This window comes from Zalophus californianus, chromosome 10, assembly GCF_009762305.2.
Source record: "Zalophus californianus isolate mZalCal1 chromosome 10, mZalCal1.pri.v2, whole genome shotgun sequence".
Classification (NCBI taxonomy): domain Eukaryota; kingdom Metazoa; phylum Chordata; class Mammalia; order Carnivora; family Otariidae; genus Zalophus; species Zalophus californianus.
Window position 1 is genome coordinate 27,523,044 of NC_045604.1, and position 15,894 is coordinate 27,538,937.

The window sequence follows — 15,894 nt, forward strand, 5'->3', positions numbered from 1 at the left end:
AATATTCTTTAAATAGCAGGGGTTAGGGAGGATGATTAAGGAAAAAAAAAAAAAAAGCCACACACTAATTTAACAGTTTGGTTTGTGATAATAACTGCCCCCACAAGATTTTCATGTTTTAAGAATATATTAATGCCCATCTCATGGCAACATCCGGCTAATACCCAGCTCACTGGCTAACTTGGGAGGGCTGAGAAGGGAGGACAAGTAGCAAGGTTATCTTGTTAGCAGACACAAAATAAAACCGAAATCCCACCCGTGATCCTCTTCTCAGAGTCCACCAGCTACAGCAAGTCCTCTAACAGGACATTAGCATTTCTGCAGGGATGAAAGGCCAGGCTCCTGTAGGCACACAGGATGACAGGCAGCACAGGGCCAGGCAGAGCAGAAGAAGGTCACTAAGTGTTTATAGTTCAGGAGCCTACTTTCAATATGGGATGCATTTTTTTTTTAAATGACCTTCAGCATAATAAATGCCTTTCTAACAACTCAATGAAAATATCATTATCCTTCTTATCCTTCCTGCCTTTCTTGGTTAGCTTTACAATTTACTTAGAAACATATTTCAAAGGCTCTTTCATCAATCTGATATACCTTTTAGGCTGATTAGGGATAAGGTATATCACGATCAAATTTTTACTCACCCTTTTACTTTCTTATCTATGTACACTCTGCCTACTCCCTTTTGCCCCCATCTACCACAGCGAATGAAACTGAACTTTTTTAACTGTGATATAGCAAAGAGCCCTGGCCATATGGCCTTGGGTAAGTCACTGATGCAGTTTTCTCAACTACAGAATGGGAACAGTATCACCCACTTGCAGGGTCATGAGAACGAGAGATATTACGTAAAGTTCCTAGTACAGTACCAAGGGCACAAAGTCATCACCACCACCACCATCAAACCTCATGCAAAAAAAAATACCTAAAATCCAAAATCGGCCAAAGAATATTTACGCAATAAATATCCAAAAAGTATTTTTAAAGAAAGATACACAAGTCAATCTTGTAAGATTCTGAAAACCCTGTCACCTGCTTTATTTCTGGAGAAGGGTAAAGGGAGAAGAGAAAATATTCACTTGAATTTGAGGGGCAGCTTAATGGGAAGCAACCGTAGCAACAATTTCAGGCCTCGGAGGCTCCTCTCTGATCGCAAGGGAATGCTGAAACGTCCTTGTTTGGAGATGGATGAGTTTAATTTTTCCCTAGAGCAAGATCATCCATTTTTGCTGGGATAAAAGAATAAAGAACAAACTCAATAGCACCAAATGGGGTTTAACACAGAAAATAGGGCCAGGTTTCTCCTTTCAAATGCAAATTTTTACATTTTAAAATACGTTTATAAATCATAGTTGTTTTTCCTCTTGATTCAATCCTTCTCCTTCCCCTAAGAGGAGCCCCGGGAACCGGAAGAGCATGTGCATTACTAACCAGATATACAATCCAGACACCCCTTCCAAACTGGAATCTGATTACTAATGGACTGGCCTAGTTCAGGGCTGCCCTCAGGGACAGGAAGCAGTAACTAGGCTCTCAGGGAGAATGGATACTGAGGATGCCACCAGTCAAAGAGTCGAACGCTGTGCACTGGGTCCAGGATGACTTGCACACCCTGTTCACTGCGCAGTTTCCGACCACCATGGACAGGAGAATCTTGGAACACCAGTCTCACACGATGATGCCGCATGTCCGTGCTCACATTGATAGTAAACTAGGAGGGAAAAGCAAATTCAGTACCCAAATTAAACAACCTTGTTTTCCCACGGCTCACTCTGAAATAAGACAGTCTAGACAAAATTTACACCGGCTAGACCACAAAATGAAATTCTTCATATTTAAACTATGCTAAAGAAAGCCTCTCAAATGGCTGAATAAATTAGGATGCATGCACACAGACTAGCACTGAAGCCAATTTTTTAAAAACTGGGTTAGAACTATACAAAATGACTTGAAGGGGTTCTGATGAGATATTGTTAAGCTAGTCAAACAAGATGCATGAAACATACGTCTGATCACATTTTTGGTAAAATAAACCACAAATTCTCTAAATCTGTTTATGTATATGCTGGTCTGAACAGAATTATGTGAATATGAAGTCTATGGAATATAAGTATATTACTAGGTCACTAATGTGACTTAACCTAGAGGGAGGGGAAAGGTGCCTAACAACCCAAACAGCATAAATAGTATAATCTCAATTAAACAAAATTATTTAAGAGAGTGGGTATATACAAGTACATAACAACAGATACATTAAAGAACAGTTCCCAAAAGGGTCATAGTTAGAGGCCAGTAAAAGTGTAGGTCACCTTTACTTTTTCCACGTATTTATGTATTATTTAAATTCTTTCCATGAAGTATGCATTATTTATTTTACCATTAAAAAAAGAATAAAGCTGGGCGCCTGGGTGGTTCAGTCAGTTAAGGATCTGCCTTCAGGGCTCAGGTCATGATCCTGGAGCCCCAGGACTGATCCCTGCATGGGGCTCCCTGCTCAGTGGGGAATCTGCTTCTCCCTCTCCCTCTGCACCTCCCACCCCACCTCTTATTCTCTCTCTCGCTCGCTCTCTCTCAAATGAATGAATGAATGAAAAGATATATAAATAAGAACAAATCTATTTTCAGTGCAGAGGGGGGAACCCCACGTATCTCTGAACATAAGCCTAAAGGACAGAGAAGATAAACTGCAGATACTCTCAAGTTGTCAATCCAGTTGAAAATTTTAAAAACCTGGAAAATATGCCAGAGACATATTTGTTATTTACTAATCTAATTCTTAGCTAAAGCTTGAATAGTCATCATCACATAAGGGACAGAGCTGGTCACCTTACATTTTAGTATTCCAGAGACATATTTGTTATTTACTAATCTAATTCTTAGCTAAGGCTTGAATAGTCATCATCACATAAGGGACAGAGCTGGTCACCTTACATTTTAGTATTCCATTTACGACACCACAACAAGCAAGCCTGAGGTCCTGAAATACAGTGCTCACATATAAGCCTCATTATTATCCCTGAAAGGATACTGTTTCTCAAATATTAATGATCACTACAAAAAAGATGCAAAAACATTCCCTTTACTATAAGAAGGAAACAGAGATAAAATATTCAGACATAATTAACTCCATTTCTCATATACAAGTCTGCTTTCAAACTTTTTTAAAAAATTATACTTCAAAGATTTCTTCCTCAATGGTTAAATTTACAAATTTCTTTCAAAACCTAGGTATAGTGAGAGTCTACAAAAGAAGGGTGGCATTCTGTTTCCACTTACCAGGGTAAATATCATTCCCATGACAATTGGAATAAAGATGAAATTGAGGGTGGTGACCTGCAGTAGGCAGCAGTCCTGGTCTGGGTTGGTATGAACATCTTCATACTGAATGGGAGGCTGCAACCCTCCCACACACTTGCTCTTTAATCTAGGAGACTAAAGAGAACTGAAAATTACTCGAATGGCTTAGAGGAAATGTTGATGGCTCTAAGACTCCACCAGTGAAAATCCTATGGTTCTCTTTATATACATACTGGTTTCTATACAGATCAAGGAAAACCTGCCCTTTGAAAGAAGAGGAAACACATCTGGATAAGCAATGTGGTAGTCGGCATATGCTTCATTTAGACGGTATTTCCTGGCATCTGGCAAAAAATGGAAACATATAGTTCTATCAGAGGCCCCCCAATGTTTGAAAGATCGCAAATTCCTCGTGACTCGTCGGACTCCAAAAGACATCTGCTGCACAAAAGGGATAGAAGCAGAAGTGGCCATCTAATTCTAGGCACCATAAATAAAAGAACCACAAGTCTCAGAACTAAAGAATCTGAGCATTCACCTTCCTGCAGTTAATTCTGCTCTCAGCTTGAACACTGCTGAGACTACCCTGCAGCCCCTTCCCAGAAAGGTCCTGTGGTGGACTTACCACCACCATCTAATGTATATCACAGTTGAAGACATCTTATTAAAATCAAATGACTAGAAACCAAAATTCTTCCCTAAAGCCATGTTTATGAAAAATCAATGGAAAAATATGATTCACTTTAATTACAAACTTATCTGTAACTCATCAAGTGAGGGATAACTAATCTTATTCGTAATGTGTCTCCTCAGTGAGATACTAAGTAGGGGAGACAGAAGGAAGAAATGAGCTGCTGAGGATAAGAAGTAAAGGCAAGCAAAGTAGATCCTCACTGTGGCCAAGATCTCAGGTACAGTCTAAGCAAAAGGCAGAAACGGAGTAGAATACTATCTATTCTTCTTATAAATAGCCTCCTGGCAGCAGTCCCTTTCCTCAGGACTTCCCCGAAAGGCCTCAGGTATAAAACCATACAAATTATTGTTGTCTGCAAATAGCTTTGCTTTGAAAAACAAAAAAATTATAGGCAAATAACCTCAGTACATTGTTAAAACAAGTTTTCCCCTTTTTCCCATCTTTAGAAAGTCTTCAACTATACAGAAAGTTAATAAAATAGTGCAAAAAACTCCTGTATACCCTCTACCGTTAGACATTTCACATTTGCTTTCCCTCCTCCCACCTCTCATTTTATGTATGTATAAGATGGTAAAGGGGACAAAGCCATCTGAAAGGAGCACTGACGCTCCACCCCTATTCAGCATGAATAAAGACACATATAACCACAGTATCATTATCACACCTGAGAAATTAACAACAATTTCATGTCATCTAACATTTACAGCATACTCAAATCTCCTGAATTGTCCCAAGTGTCTTTTATAGCCCTTTGTTCCCTGATACAGTACCCACTCATTCAGCTATTATACTGCTGTCTCTTTCTTACAGAATAGTTCCTTCTACCTTTTCTTTTCATGGCGTTATCATAAATTTTGATGTGTACTATTTCATTTCAATAAGACAATTTTATGCCTAGTGAAATTTATTAGAACAACATACTACCTGAAAAACAAAGAGAAGATATGACTGCATACCTGTTTTTTGAACTTAAAGTTGAATTCCCACATTGGTTCCTGTCTGTTCCCAACAATCTTTCTGCACCAGAAAAGTAAGCACTGTAAGAAAATAAAAATAAAATAAACCGAAAATAAATAAATGATAGAAAAGGAAAAAATCAAAGTAAGGTAACAAAAAATAATCAGCAAAAACCTGTCTGACAGCTCCAAGGCCAGCCACGGTCCCAATGCTGAGATTTTACTTTGGCACAGATAGAGACCCCCCCCAATTTGACAATGGTGCAACATGGAAAGAGACAATCCCAGGGCTATTCAGTAAAGAGAAGAGGGACCGATATAAGTCAACCTCAGATGCTGTTGAGGGCAACCCCCACTGTTCTCATCTTTAAAGACAGAAACATGGTCTCTAGAGACTGGGACATTCTCTCAGTCAGCGAGCCACTCCTCTATACGAAAATATGAAAATATAAGGGCAGCCAGCAGCCACCAGGCAAGATGATAACAAAGCCATAAGGCAGGCAGAGATGGCCGTCCCTGGAACGGGGGCAAGCCACTCAGGACCTTCTGGGAGCAGAGAGCCGGTGTGAAAATGACAGAGCTGGGCTGAATTGTCTAGAGTAAGCCCCTCCATAAAAGTCAGGCTACAGCTAGGGTTAACACAAGAAGTTAAGTACCTCCCAGGGGATAAGGGGTGGGTCGTCCGCCGTGCCAGCTGTCCTGCCCTTCAGACATGCCCTGTACGTCCCGCTGTTCCATCAAAAATAATGGGCTTGGCTTTAAGGGGCAAATACTTCTGCTGCCATCACAGCGGCTCCAGTGTCCCATACAAGCTATGCTATTGAAAAGAGAGAGAGGGAGAATCAAATACGAAAAGCTGGAGTCCAGGAACCTGGGACAACTTCCTCAGGCATGCTGCCAACTCCCTAAATGCCATGCGATTGTGGTTATACAAGTGGCAAGGCCGTGCATGGGACATCTGTTACTGCAGGTCCCATATCCTCTCCAGAGATCTCTAGCAAGGCACAAAAGCAGCAGCCAGGTGGCCTGGACTTACTGTCTGGATTAAGAACTTAGTCATCACCACCTTGGTTTTTATAATCTACTTTTAAAAAGTTAATATACAGTGACAAGAACACGAAGACACGGGCATTTTCGATTTAGGCAGTAGCACTTGCATTGTGCACTGGAGCCGCTAGGATGTGTCGAGCACGAGGAGTCTGCCCAATGCTGCTCTACTCCCAGCAACTGATTCATACCTGGCATGGTTAGCTCTGGGATGATCCCCACCTCATCATAGCTGGTCTGATACTATCAAATGTTTCTGGGGAGGGAAACTGCAAATGTGAGATGATACACTGTCCACTCATATTACTAGCAAAAGCAGCTGCTAGGTGAAATGCTAGTCGCCACGCATTCTACTCCTGCCCTAAAGCCACCAGCTAGTGTGGTATTAAATTGAGCTCAGCCCATGGCCCTGACCATCTCAGTTTGCAACCCTCGAAGGAACCCTGATAGTTTTGAAACCAACAGTACCCTTTCGATCAGTACGTATCAGGTGGAATATTATCACACAGGAGCTAAACTAGGGTAGAAGAGTCATTACAGAACATCCAAAAAACAAAACAGAAGAGAATAGAAAGTGCTATAGAACATCAGATTTGGGGTAGGAACAGAGTAATAAAAATTACCCACTAACACAAAAGATACAAAATTCAGACAATGGTATTGGTTGAAGGAGAAATAGGCTGAGACATCAACTTGCCTAAGTAATCATATCTGTTGTACTGGTATAGTTTGGCAAAGGTGGGTTCACTGGACACTTCATTATGGAGAAAAGGAGAGAAAGGATCAAAGGCTAACAGACCTATTTACAAATCAGAAGAATGCCAAACACTTGAATACAATGTATGAATATAAGCTACGGGGGAAATCCCAAGATATAAGAAATAGCCTAGGATACAGGAAGAATTTTAGAGAGCTAAAGTCTGTGAGTTATAGTCTCTGAAACAACCTAGCCCAGAGCTTGGCAATAGTGGGCACTTAGCGTATGTTAAAGTCTACGCCAAAATCTTTTAAAGAGGTCAACAAGAAAGAAGAATCCCAGATATCAAGGTCACGTTAGGAAAAGAAAATTACTAAGGTGTTCATGTTATATCTTTGCATCATGATTTACAGCACCCTGTAAGATTTGCAGTTTACATCTACCATTTGAGTTGTGCTCTTCCTAACCCAAACCATCAAAATCATCTAAAGTGGTCCAATGTACAATGCATGAGAATAAATTAAAGAGAATAAAGAATATGCTAAAAGCACAAGAAAGCTTTAAGGTGAAGAGAAGAGAAGCCAGCCCAACAGAGCAGGAATGTCTTAGAGAAGTGCGAGTTTACATTAGCCCCCTGGCAGCCTGGGACCAACAGCCCTAGCCCTCCCCATCAAGGAAGCTGGAGACAAGCCGTACTAACAGGCCCACCATACCATTAGTTAGGCCCCAACAATAATTCTCACTTACTTTGGAATTCTTTAATGTGCTGGGAGTGCTTTCTGGAATGGCTGGATTCTTGGAGATTCGAGCAGCAAACGGCTCATACATATGGTATAGAGATCGGATCACACACGCCCGGAGACAGCGCAGCTTCTCCATTGACTCTGGTCGCAGGCGCAAAGGCAGAGAGGCACCCAGCGTGTAGTGCCTGAAATATGACACATTACTCCTACCAATATGTGACCTGTCTCTCCTGCTCCAGCTCAGTCTCCTAGGATTCCTGGTCTCTGTGTCAATTTAATTATACTATTCTACTGGCCAGTAGTTAGCTTGTCCCCAATGTTCTCACACACACACACACACACACACACACACACACACACACACACACACACACACACACACACACACACACACACACACACACACACACACACACACACACACACACACACACACACACACACACACACACACACACACACACACACACCACACCTCCTTCATTTCTCAGCTACTTTTGCTTCTTTGCTATGCAAAACCCACTTCACATATACCTTATAATCCTGCCCTCCATCCATGTTAAAATTTTAAATCCTATTTTACTCTAAAAAATGGCAAGTCTCAGATGTGACACCAGTACAATATACTTCAGTTGCTCAAAAGGAATGTGTACTGAAGAACCACCAGGTTCTCCCACCACGGGTCTCAGCAAGTTCTCTACACCCTTCCACTTCAACATCCCTTCCCACACCATCCTAATTGACAGTTTATAATCTTCATTACACTTCTGTGCCCGGTATCAAAAGCTAGCTGTCTTATTAATCCTATCATTCACTCTCTCCTCACCACTACAACTAAACACAGGGCAGCATGAGTACAAAAACTATGATACTTCATGGTAACTACCCAACTAAGAAATAACTAATCCAGTTAGAAAGATAAATAGATAGGCATCTACAGCTTTCGAAAATTCTAGCTAAGATAAACTTCTGAAGACAAGTCAAGCACAGTTCTTCTTAAGACCTGAAGCAAGATTTTTTGCTGAAAGTGGATACTGGATGGGGGGAGGGGGCAACCAAAGGGAAGACAATTACCTGGACAAATTAATAATACCAAACTTAAATTAGAGAGGGGCTCAAGGAGTCCAAAGCTAGGCTCATGCCCAGGCATGGAGTAGAGAAAATGAAAAGAGGTCACCATCCAGGGAGTAGCTCCAAATCACAAACAGCAATGAAATCAGCTACACAGATAACAGAGTGAGTCTCTGTGGTCGCACCTTCGGTACAACCTGGTCCAAAAGGCAGCAGTGCAAGTGACAGTCCAGGCATTCTTACAAATCAGAGAAAAATTCACAATGTCCTCAGGACGGATATAGGAGGCCAGCAATAGCCAAATATCCATGGGATACTCTTCTCCTCCAGCCCCGTCCAGATCTTCTGAAACAGAAAAAAAAAAAAAGAACTATAAGCTTTGACCTTCGATTATGTACATATCTAAAGATCCCCAATCATTTCAATTCTCCCAGGGCTTGCACAGTTAAGAAAATGGTTTTAAATAGGTCCAACGAAGCCTCTCAGACTCATCATTTCCTGCTTCTTCTAGCTGCTGGAAACTTTTGCTCTCTGTTGCCCAAGTGACCAGGTCTCATTCTTAAGGCCTTTCTTTAACAACTATTCACATACTATTTTGAAGTTTTCAAAGTTTATCAAAGTTTTGCACACTTTACTATCATTCCATTCTAATAATTCTTCAACACAAATAGGAAAATATTACTGTGCCCATTTTACTAGTAAGAAGACATAACCTTGCCACTAGTTAAGGTAAACAGACCCAAGGCGCCTGGGTGGCTCAGTTGGTTAAGCGACTGCCTTCAGCTCAGCTCATGATCCTGGAGTCACGGGATCGAATCCCGCATCGGGCTCCCTGCTCAGCGAGGAGTCTGCTTCTCCCTCTAACCCTCCCCCCCTCATGTTCTCTCTCTCTCTCTCTCTTTCTCGCTCTCTCAAATAAATAAATCTTTAAAAAAAAAAAAGAAGGTAAACAGACCCAGGTTTCTACTCTAAATTCCAGCTTTGCACTATAAACTCTGCCCCTGATTTCCCTCATGGTCCCCTTCCACCAAACATTGTCTTCAGTTCAGTCATTTAAAACAACTGATCACGAGAGGGAAGAGGGTCAGAGGGAGAAGCAGACTCCCCGCTGAGCAGGGAGCCCGATGTGGGACTCGATCCCGGGACTCCAGGATCATGACCTGAGCCGAAGGCAGTTGCTTAACCAACTGACCCACCCAGGCGCCCAAAAAACAACAACTGATTTTAAGATGGTAGGAGGAAACCTCAAAGTGCAAGCTCAATAAAACACCCAGTAAGTTATGGTATATTTTCATTACTCAGTAAATGCCTGTAGAAGTTTCTTTCCTTCTAGTTCCTCATTTCATTGCCAGTTTGACATACGATCCCAGCCATGGGCGTTCAGTACTCAAAGAAGCCCTGTGACAATGTATCCCCACCTCCTTCTCCTTCAGACTTTGTTAGGATTCATTCTCTTGACCCTGAGGTCCACTCGGTGTCTCAGATTCAAGTAAAAACTCACACTCCATAAAGACACTTGCATCTGGGCAAACCCTACTTCTAACCTGTAATTCAGACCTAGTCACAGAACTATCCAAAAACCAGCTTTCTTCTTTCTGTTTCCTGGGCACAAAGATCCTACACTACCTCCCCAAAGCTGCCTCTACTTTTCGAGCTAACTGCAGCAGTATGACTCAGACAGGTCATTGCATTAGGTTCTTCATGACAGAGACCAGTACCTCTAAAACGACATCCTCTTTTCTGGTTCCTAATCTTCCCTGTAATCTCCTGTGACCACTGAAGGCTTAGTCCTAACATGTTTGAGCCCCATCTTTTCCTACATTAAGTCTCTCTCTGAAGGAGAAGGTAAATGACTATCAGAATTTCTCCCACTGAGACCCATCAGGACTTTTACAAAGCACAGTGCTATTAAAAAATGTTATCTTCAGGGACAAAACTCAGTAATTACTGATGAGGAATAATTGTCAGTGTTTTAAACAACATCATTAAGAAATTTCAAAACATAGGAAATGGAATCAGTAAAAGAAAGCTCCACAGAGATAAGCCACGAAGGACAGAAAGAACTTTGATAGATACAGATTAAGAGCAAAAGTATTCCAATTGAAATAAACAGCTAACAGGAAGTCCAGATACTTAGAAAAACAAAATACATGTGATGGCAATAAAGAGAAAAGTTTAACAGGATTTTGATGCTATCAAGAAATTACTGTAAACTTTTTTAAACATGATTAATTTTTTTTTATTAAAGAGTATTTGTCTTTTGGAGGGAACTACCAAAACATTTAGAGATAATAATAGGATATTTGGAAATTACTTCAGAATAATGCACAGTGTGTGTGTTGGGGTGGGGGAATAGTGGCTGAAACAAAAATGGCCATGAGTCAGTAGGTGTTAATGCTGGGTTAAGAGCTAGATGGGATTCCTTATACTGTTCTCTCTTCTTCTATATTTGTTTCATTAAAAAGGAGCTAAAAGAAAGAAGGGGGAAAAAAAGACCAGTCTGACTAGAACAAAGAAACCTAATGGGAGTAAAGCAGAGCAAACAACTAAAAGATGAATTATACTTACAAGTCTATAAGCCACAAATCATGTATCTAGTAAGTGACTAGTATCCTGAATATACAAAGAATTCCCACAATTCAGTAATAAAAAGATAACCCAAATTTAAAATGGGCAAACGAGGGCGCCTAGGTGGCTCAGTCGGTTAAACATCTGCCTTCAGCTGAGGTCATGATCTCGGAGTCCTGGGATCAAGTCCTATGTTGGGCTCTCTGCTCAGCGAGGAGTCTGCTTCTCCTTCCCCCTCTCCTTCTGCCCCACCCCCAGCTTGTGCTCTCTCTGTTGCACCCACTTGCTCTCTCAAATAAATAAAATCTTAAAAAAAAATGGGCAAAGGATTTGAATAGACATTTCTTCTTCTCTGAAGAACATAAAAATGGGCAATAATCACATACGAAAAGATGCTCAACATCATTAGCCATCAAAGAAATGCAAATCAAAACTATGAGATACCACTTGACAGCCAGTAAGATGGTTATGATTTAAAAAGTCAGACAATACAAGTGTTGGTGAGAATGTAGAGAAACTGGAACTCTTCGCACACTGCTGGTGGAATGCAAAATGGAAACCTCAAAAAACACACCGGCAGGGCACCTGGGTGACTCGGTCAGTTCATTAAGTGTCTGCCTTCAGCTCAGGTCATGATCCCAGCGTGCTGGGACTGAGACCCGTGTTGGACTCCCTGGTCAGCAGGAAGTCTGCTTCTCCCTCTCAATCTCCCTCTGCCCCTCCTGCTGCCTTGTGCTCTCTCATGCTCTCTCTCTCAAATAAATAAAATCTTTCAAATACAACACACACACACATACACACTCTCTCTCTCTGACAATTAATCAAGAAGTTAAACTAGAGTTATCATGTGATTCAGCAATTTCACTCCTACCCAACAAAAATGAAAATGTATGTCCATACAAAAACTTGTCCAGGGCGCCTGGGTGGCTCAGTTGGTTAAGCGACTGCCTTCGGCTCAGGTCATGATCCTGGGGTCCCGGGATCGAGTCCCGCATCGGGCTCCCTGCTCAGCGGGGAGTCTGCTTCTCCCTGACCCTCTTCCCTCTCGTGCTCTCTCTCATTCTCTCTCTCTCAAATAAATAAATAAAATCTTAAAAAAAAAAAAAACTTGTCCAAGGGTGTTCATAGCAGCATTATTCAAAATAGCCAACTGAAAAAACACTGAAGGACTGATATATCCTACAAAATGAATGAACTTGAAAACATGCTAAGTGAAAAAAGCCAGACACAAAAGGTCACATATTTGTGATTCCACTTATATGAAATGTCCAGAGCAGGCAAATCTATACAGACAGAAAGTAAATTAGTGGTCAGGGGGGTGGGCCGGGGGAGTGGGAGGGTTGGGAGAGAATGAGGAATAATGCTAATAGGTCTGGAGTAATAGAAATGTTCTAAACTTAAATCACGTTGATAGCTGCACAACCATGTGAACGTACTAAAACCACTGAATTGAACACTTTAAAAAAGTGAATTTTATGTCAACAAGGATGTTTTAAAAGTCTGTAAGCTGTTCTATGGAGTGTGCCCAAAAACAAAACAGAGCAAGATAAATCTCTAACAGCATGGTGATGATGAGTAGGGATTTCAAGAAAGAAATTAAAAAACAAAGAAGTATGAGGAATGTCAGTATTAATTTTGGCCTTCCGGAAAACAGTGGTCTCACTGACAATAATTGGCATAATAGCAAAGCGATGGCAGTTCATTAATTATCAATTATTTCAATGTATTTCAGTAAATACAAATATTTGTTACCTGACTCTCAAGTACAGGTAAAAGTTCTGGTAGATCTGAGACCAAAAATACATATATCACTTATTACATTAGCTTCCCCTAACTCTAACTGACCACTGGAACCACTTTAGCTTTAAAAGCTATTCTGGGTACTACCCCAAGAAAGTCTGATTCATTAAGTTTAGAGCAAACCACTGCATGAAGGTTTGGCATATTATATATTCTATTAGCTCATTTTTCTTTGTTTCATTTGCGTGAGTTTTATTGCCATTAGGTATAAAATTACATACTTTTCTATTTCCCACAGTATCTGTTAGACATAAAGCAGACATTAATAATTGCAGAGCACCTTAAAGTCCATAGTAATATCTAGCTTCAGCTAAAATGAAATCGGTTACATACAATCCACATACTTGGGAAAACATTTATTTGGTCACATCTTTGATTCCTTACCTGTTCAGAAATCCGGAAATGCAAAGGCTTTTTGTTTTCATGTTACCATATGGGTTTTTACCTAATAATGATATGTTCTCAAGGAATGGCTACTATAGCTGAGCTTACAGCTCCAGAAATCTACTGGACTATCTTCCCTATCTGACTCTTACCTATCTCCTTTCTTCTCATTTTTAGACAAAACAGAAAACCCTGGTATATTAAACCTGTCCCACTACTAAGATCCAAACCCTGGTTCTCCACTGGTATCACCTCTTATGCTACTGAGAAAGTGAACAGCTTCAAGTTATCACCACAGACAGGACTAATCCAAAAGCAAACAAGCCCTATACCTTTGTGCCTCTTGCTTTTCTTTTTTCTGGAGACGGTTCTCTCACGGATGCTCTCCTCCTGGGCATCCATCTCATCACTGCTGTCAATGATGTCACAGGGCTCACCAACCCCAGAAAGAGCTTCCACTGCAGGAACCTGGGAGGCTTCCAAGCCACAAAGAGATTTTACTAGAAGAAAATAAGGGGAGAATGAGATGGCAGAGTCCCATCCAGAAATACAAATGACTTAGGATATCAGCATCCATGAGGATAAGGAAAAAGGGGGGGGGGGGAAGAATTGTGTGAGACAGTCTGCTAAAGAAAGGTGAGAACTAAAAAGAAAGAAATTTTAGCATTTTAAATACTAAAAACTGGAAAGCAATAGGCAAACTGACCCCAAAGTTGCAGAGATTGACTCCTTAAAAGTGTCAACTTCAGACCTGAAGAAAAAGGGAGTGCATTATTCTCCCACTATAAACCCTGCAGGATAAAAACAAAAAGTAAATGCTATTCTCATTTGTATAAATTCTGAGGAGCAATGTTTGAGAGAAAATGAAGCCAATTTGACCCTGTTCCTAAGTCGGAGACAGTAGGTGTCATAAAAGCCCAAGTGTCAGGTACCTGTGAGTAAAAAGCTGGAAAGGAGGAGAAACATGAGAAAAGGAAAAGCATACCTCAGGATTATTACACAAAGAAACAAACTGCAGAATAAGTGGAGAATATATGTGAACCACAGGAAAAAGATGAACAACCAATTAGAAAGCAGTGGAAACTACAGAAGAGTACGCAAAGATTTTTTTTTTTTTGATGCAAAGAAAGAAAATATTTCTGCTACAGAAAGCGCTACTGCTCTTGGCTAATCCTCCCTTCCCCCTCCTCCGAATACATGAGGGGCCACTGAAGACAGCAAACACGTTTATGGGAAGATGCCCAAAGGCTTTTGCAAGAAAAACATTGAGGCGCAGCTCCAGGAAAATAAAACACCTAGTTCTGCCTTCCCGGCCTGAGTCTTTCGGCAGCCTACCTTCCTGCTGCACAGCATTGGCGACGGCTTTCTTGACCCGTCCAGACCTCACGACCGCCGGATCCGAGTTGGCATAATCCGCCACGGTCACTGAAATACAGCAACAACCCTCAAAAGAGGAAGCCTTCTCTCCGTCAGCGTCCTCTCCGCCAAGACCTCCTGCTCACTGCAGGTCCCCAGCCCCAGCGCCCTCCCATTACAGGCAAGCGAGCGCTCGCCTCGGCGCTGTCCAGCCCCCTCCCTGCCGCCAGCACCGTCTTTCAACGCCCCCGCCCCCCGCCCACCTCGTCCAGAACAGGCGTCGTGGGCCCGGAACTTGAGACGCTTCCCTCTTTTGGGCATGGCGACCGCGTCGGGGCGAGGCCGGCCTAGCAGGCCGGGCCCCCGGGCCATGTCTTGGTCCGGAGAGCCGGCTCCGGGAGCCGCGCGCCAGCTCCGCCCGGCTCAGCGGCCATCCCGCACCGAGTCCGCAGCTCTCGCGAGGACTGCCCCGCGTCGCGTTGGCAGTCGACGCCCCATTCGGAAACCAATCACCGCCTGGTCTGCGGAGTACGTCATCATCCAGCGCCTACAGATCACCGGCAGCGGAGTTCCGTAGGGGTCAACGTGTGTCTGGATTGCTGTTGTTCTGGGTAGTGTGGAATTTCGCCGCACCTCTTGTGAGGTGATTGGTGTCTCAGACCTGGAACCCACGCTCGCGTTGACTAGAACTGAGTTTGCACCCTGGTCTCCACGATTTTTCAGCTACCGCCTCTGTCCACACTCCAGGTTCACTTCAGCACCCAAATGTCCGTACGTTGCCGCCTTCGTGCTTGCTATTCCAACATGAGTAAGAGTCTTCACTCTAATTTCTTATCTTATACAGAAGCTATAAAGTTCTGAATTCTCAAAATGGAGGGAGGGGTTCTCAGAAGTTTTTCGATGTACCACCATCCTCCAAACAAAACACTAGAAGGATCGATGAGGAAAGAAAATGGTCATTCCTTTGTATTGAGAAAGAAAAAAGTCACTGAGCGTAGATTTCAGAACTGTGAGGGAGCAGGACCCTGGATTGGTAGCGCCAGTACGAATAAGAAGCTATCTAGTGTTCTGAGTTATGTTCTTTGTGCTAACTTCCTTGCAGTTCTCAAAAGATGCTAATCCAGGTCTTGAGAACCCAGACATCCAACCTGCTGGATCCACCCTAAGAAATTTAGGAGACTCCTGTTTTTAATGACTAGTGATTTTAGTGATTACCTAATACATAAAAGTTCATTAGGAGCAAACCACTGCCTTTTACTAACATTGTGCTAATAGGCTTGA

General features: G+C 42.1%; 1 protein-coding gene across 4 annotated transcripts; it reads right to left on the reverse strand.

The window, feature by feature from the left end:
• Nucleotides 1–1,009: 1,009 nt before the first annotated feature.
• Nucleotides 1,010–15,067, reverse strand: TMEM183A (transmembrane protein 183A). Of its 4 annotated transcripts, none has more exons than XM_027613297.1 (9): nucleotides 14,877–15,067; nucleotides 14,593–14,682; nucleotides 13,964–14,008; nucleotides 13,590–13,757; nucleotides 8,691–8,847; nucleotides 7,439–7,619; nucleotides 4,948–5,028; nucleotides 3,277–3,432; nucleotides 1,010–1,711 (listed from the first exon to the last, which is right to left on the reverse strand). In XM_027613297.1, the coding sequence occupies exons 1-9, from the start codon at nucleotides 14,983–14,985 to the stop codon at nucleotides 1,526–1,528; spliced, it is 1,173 nt and encodes a 390-aa protein (XP_027469098.1). In that variant the 5' UTR covers nucleotides 14,986–15,067; the 3' UTR covers nucleotides 1,010–1,525. The 4 variants fall into 4 exon arrangements, with proteins under 4 accessions (XP_027469098.1, XP_027469097.1, XP_027469100.1 ...); XM_027613296.1 differs by having other exon boundaries at nucleotides 8,691–8,850; XM_027613299.1 differs by lacking the exon at nucleotides 13,964–14,008.
• Between the last annotated feature and the right edge of the window lie 827 nt (nucleotides 15,068–15,894).

Bases quoted from the DNA above. Each gene is read 5' to 3' on its own strand.
- TMEM183A (XM_027613296.1), bottom strand. From the start codon at position 14,985: ATGGCCCGGGGGCCCGGCCTGCTAGGCCGGCCTCGCCCCGACGCGGTC. The intron at 8,851-13,589 runs GTATAGGGCTTG...TTTCTGTTTCAG, and splicing joins GAAAAGCAAGAGGCACAAAG to AAGATCTGGACGGGGCTGGA. The intron at 1,712-3,276 runs GTAAGTGGAAAC...TTTCCCTCCTAG, and splicing joins TGGGAATGATATTTACCCTG to TTTACTATCAATGTGAGCAC.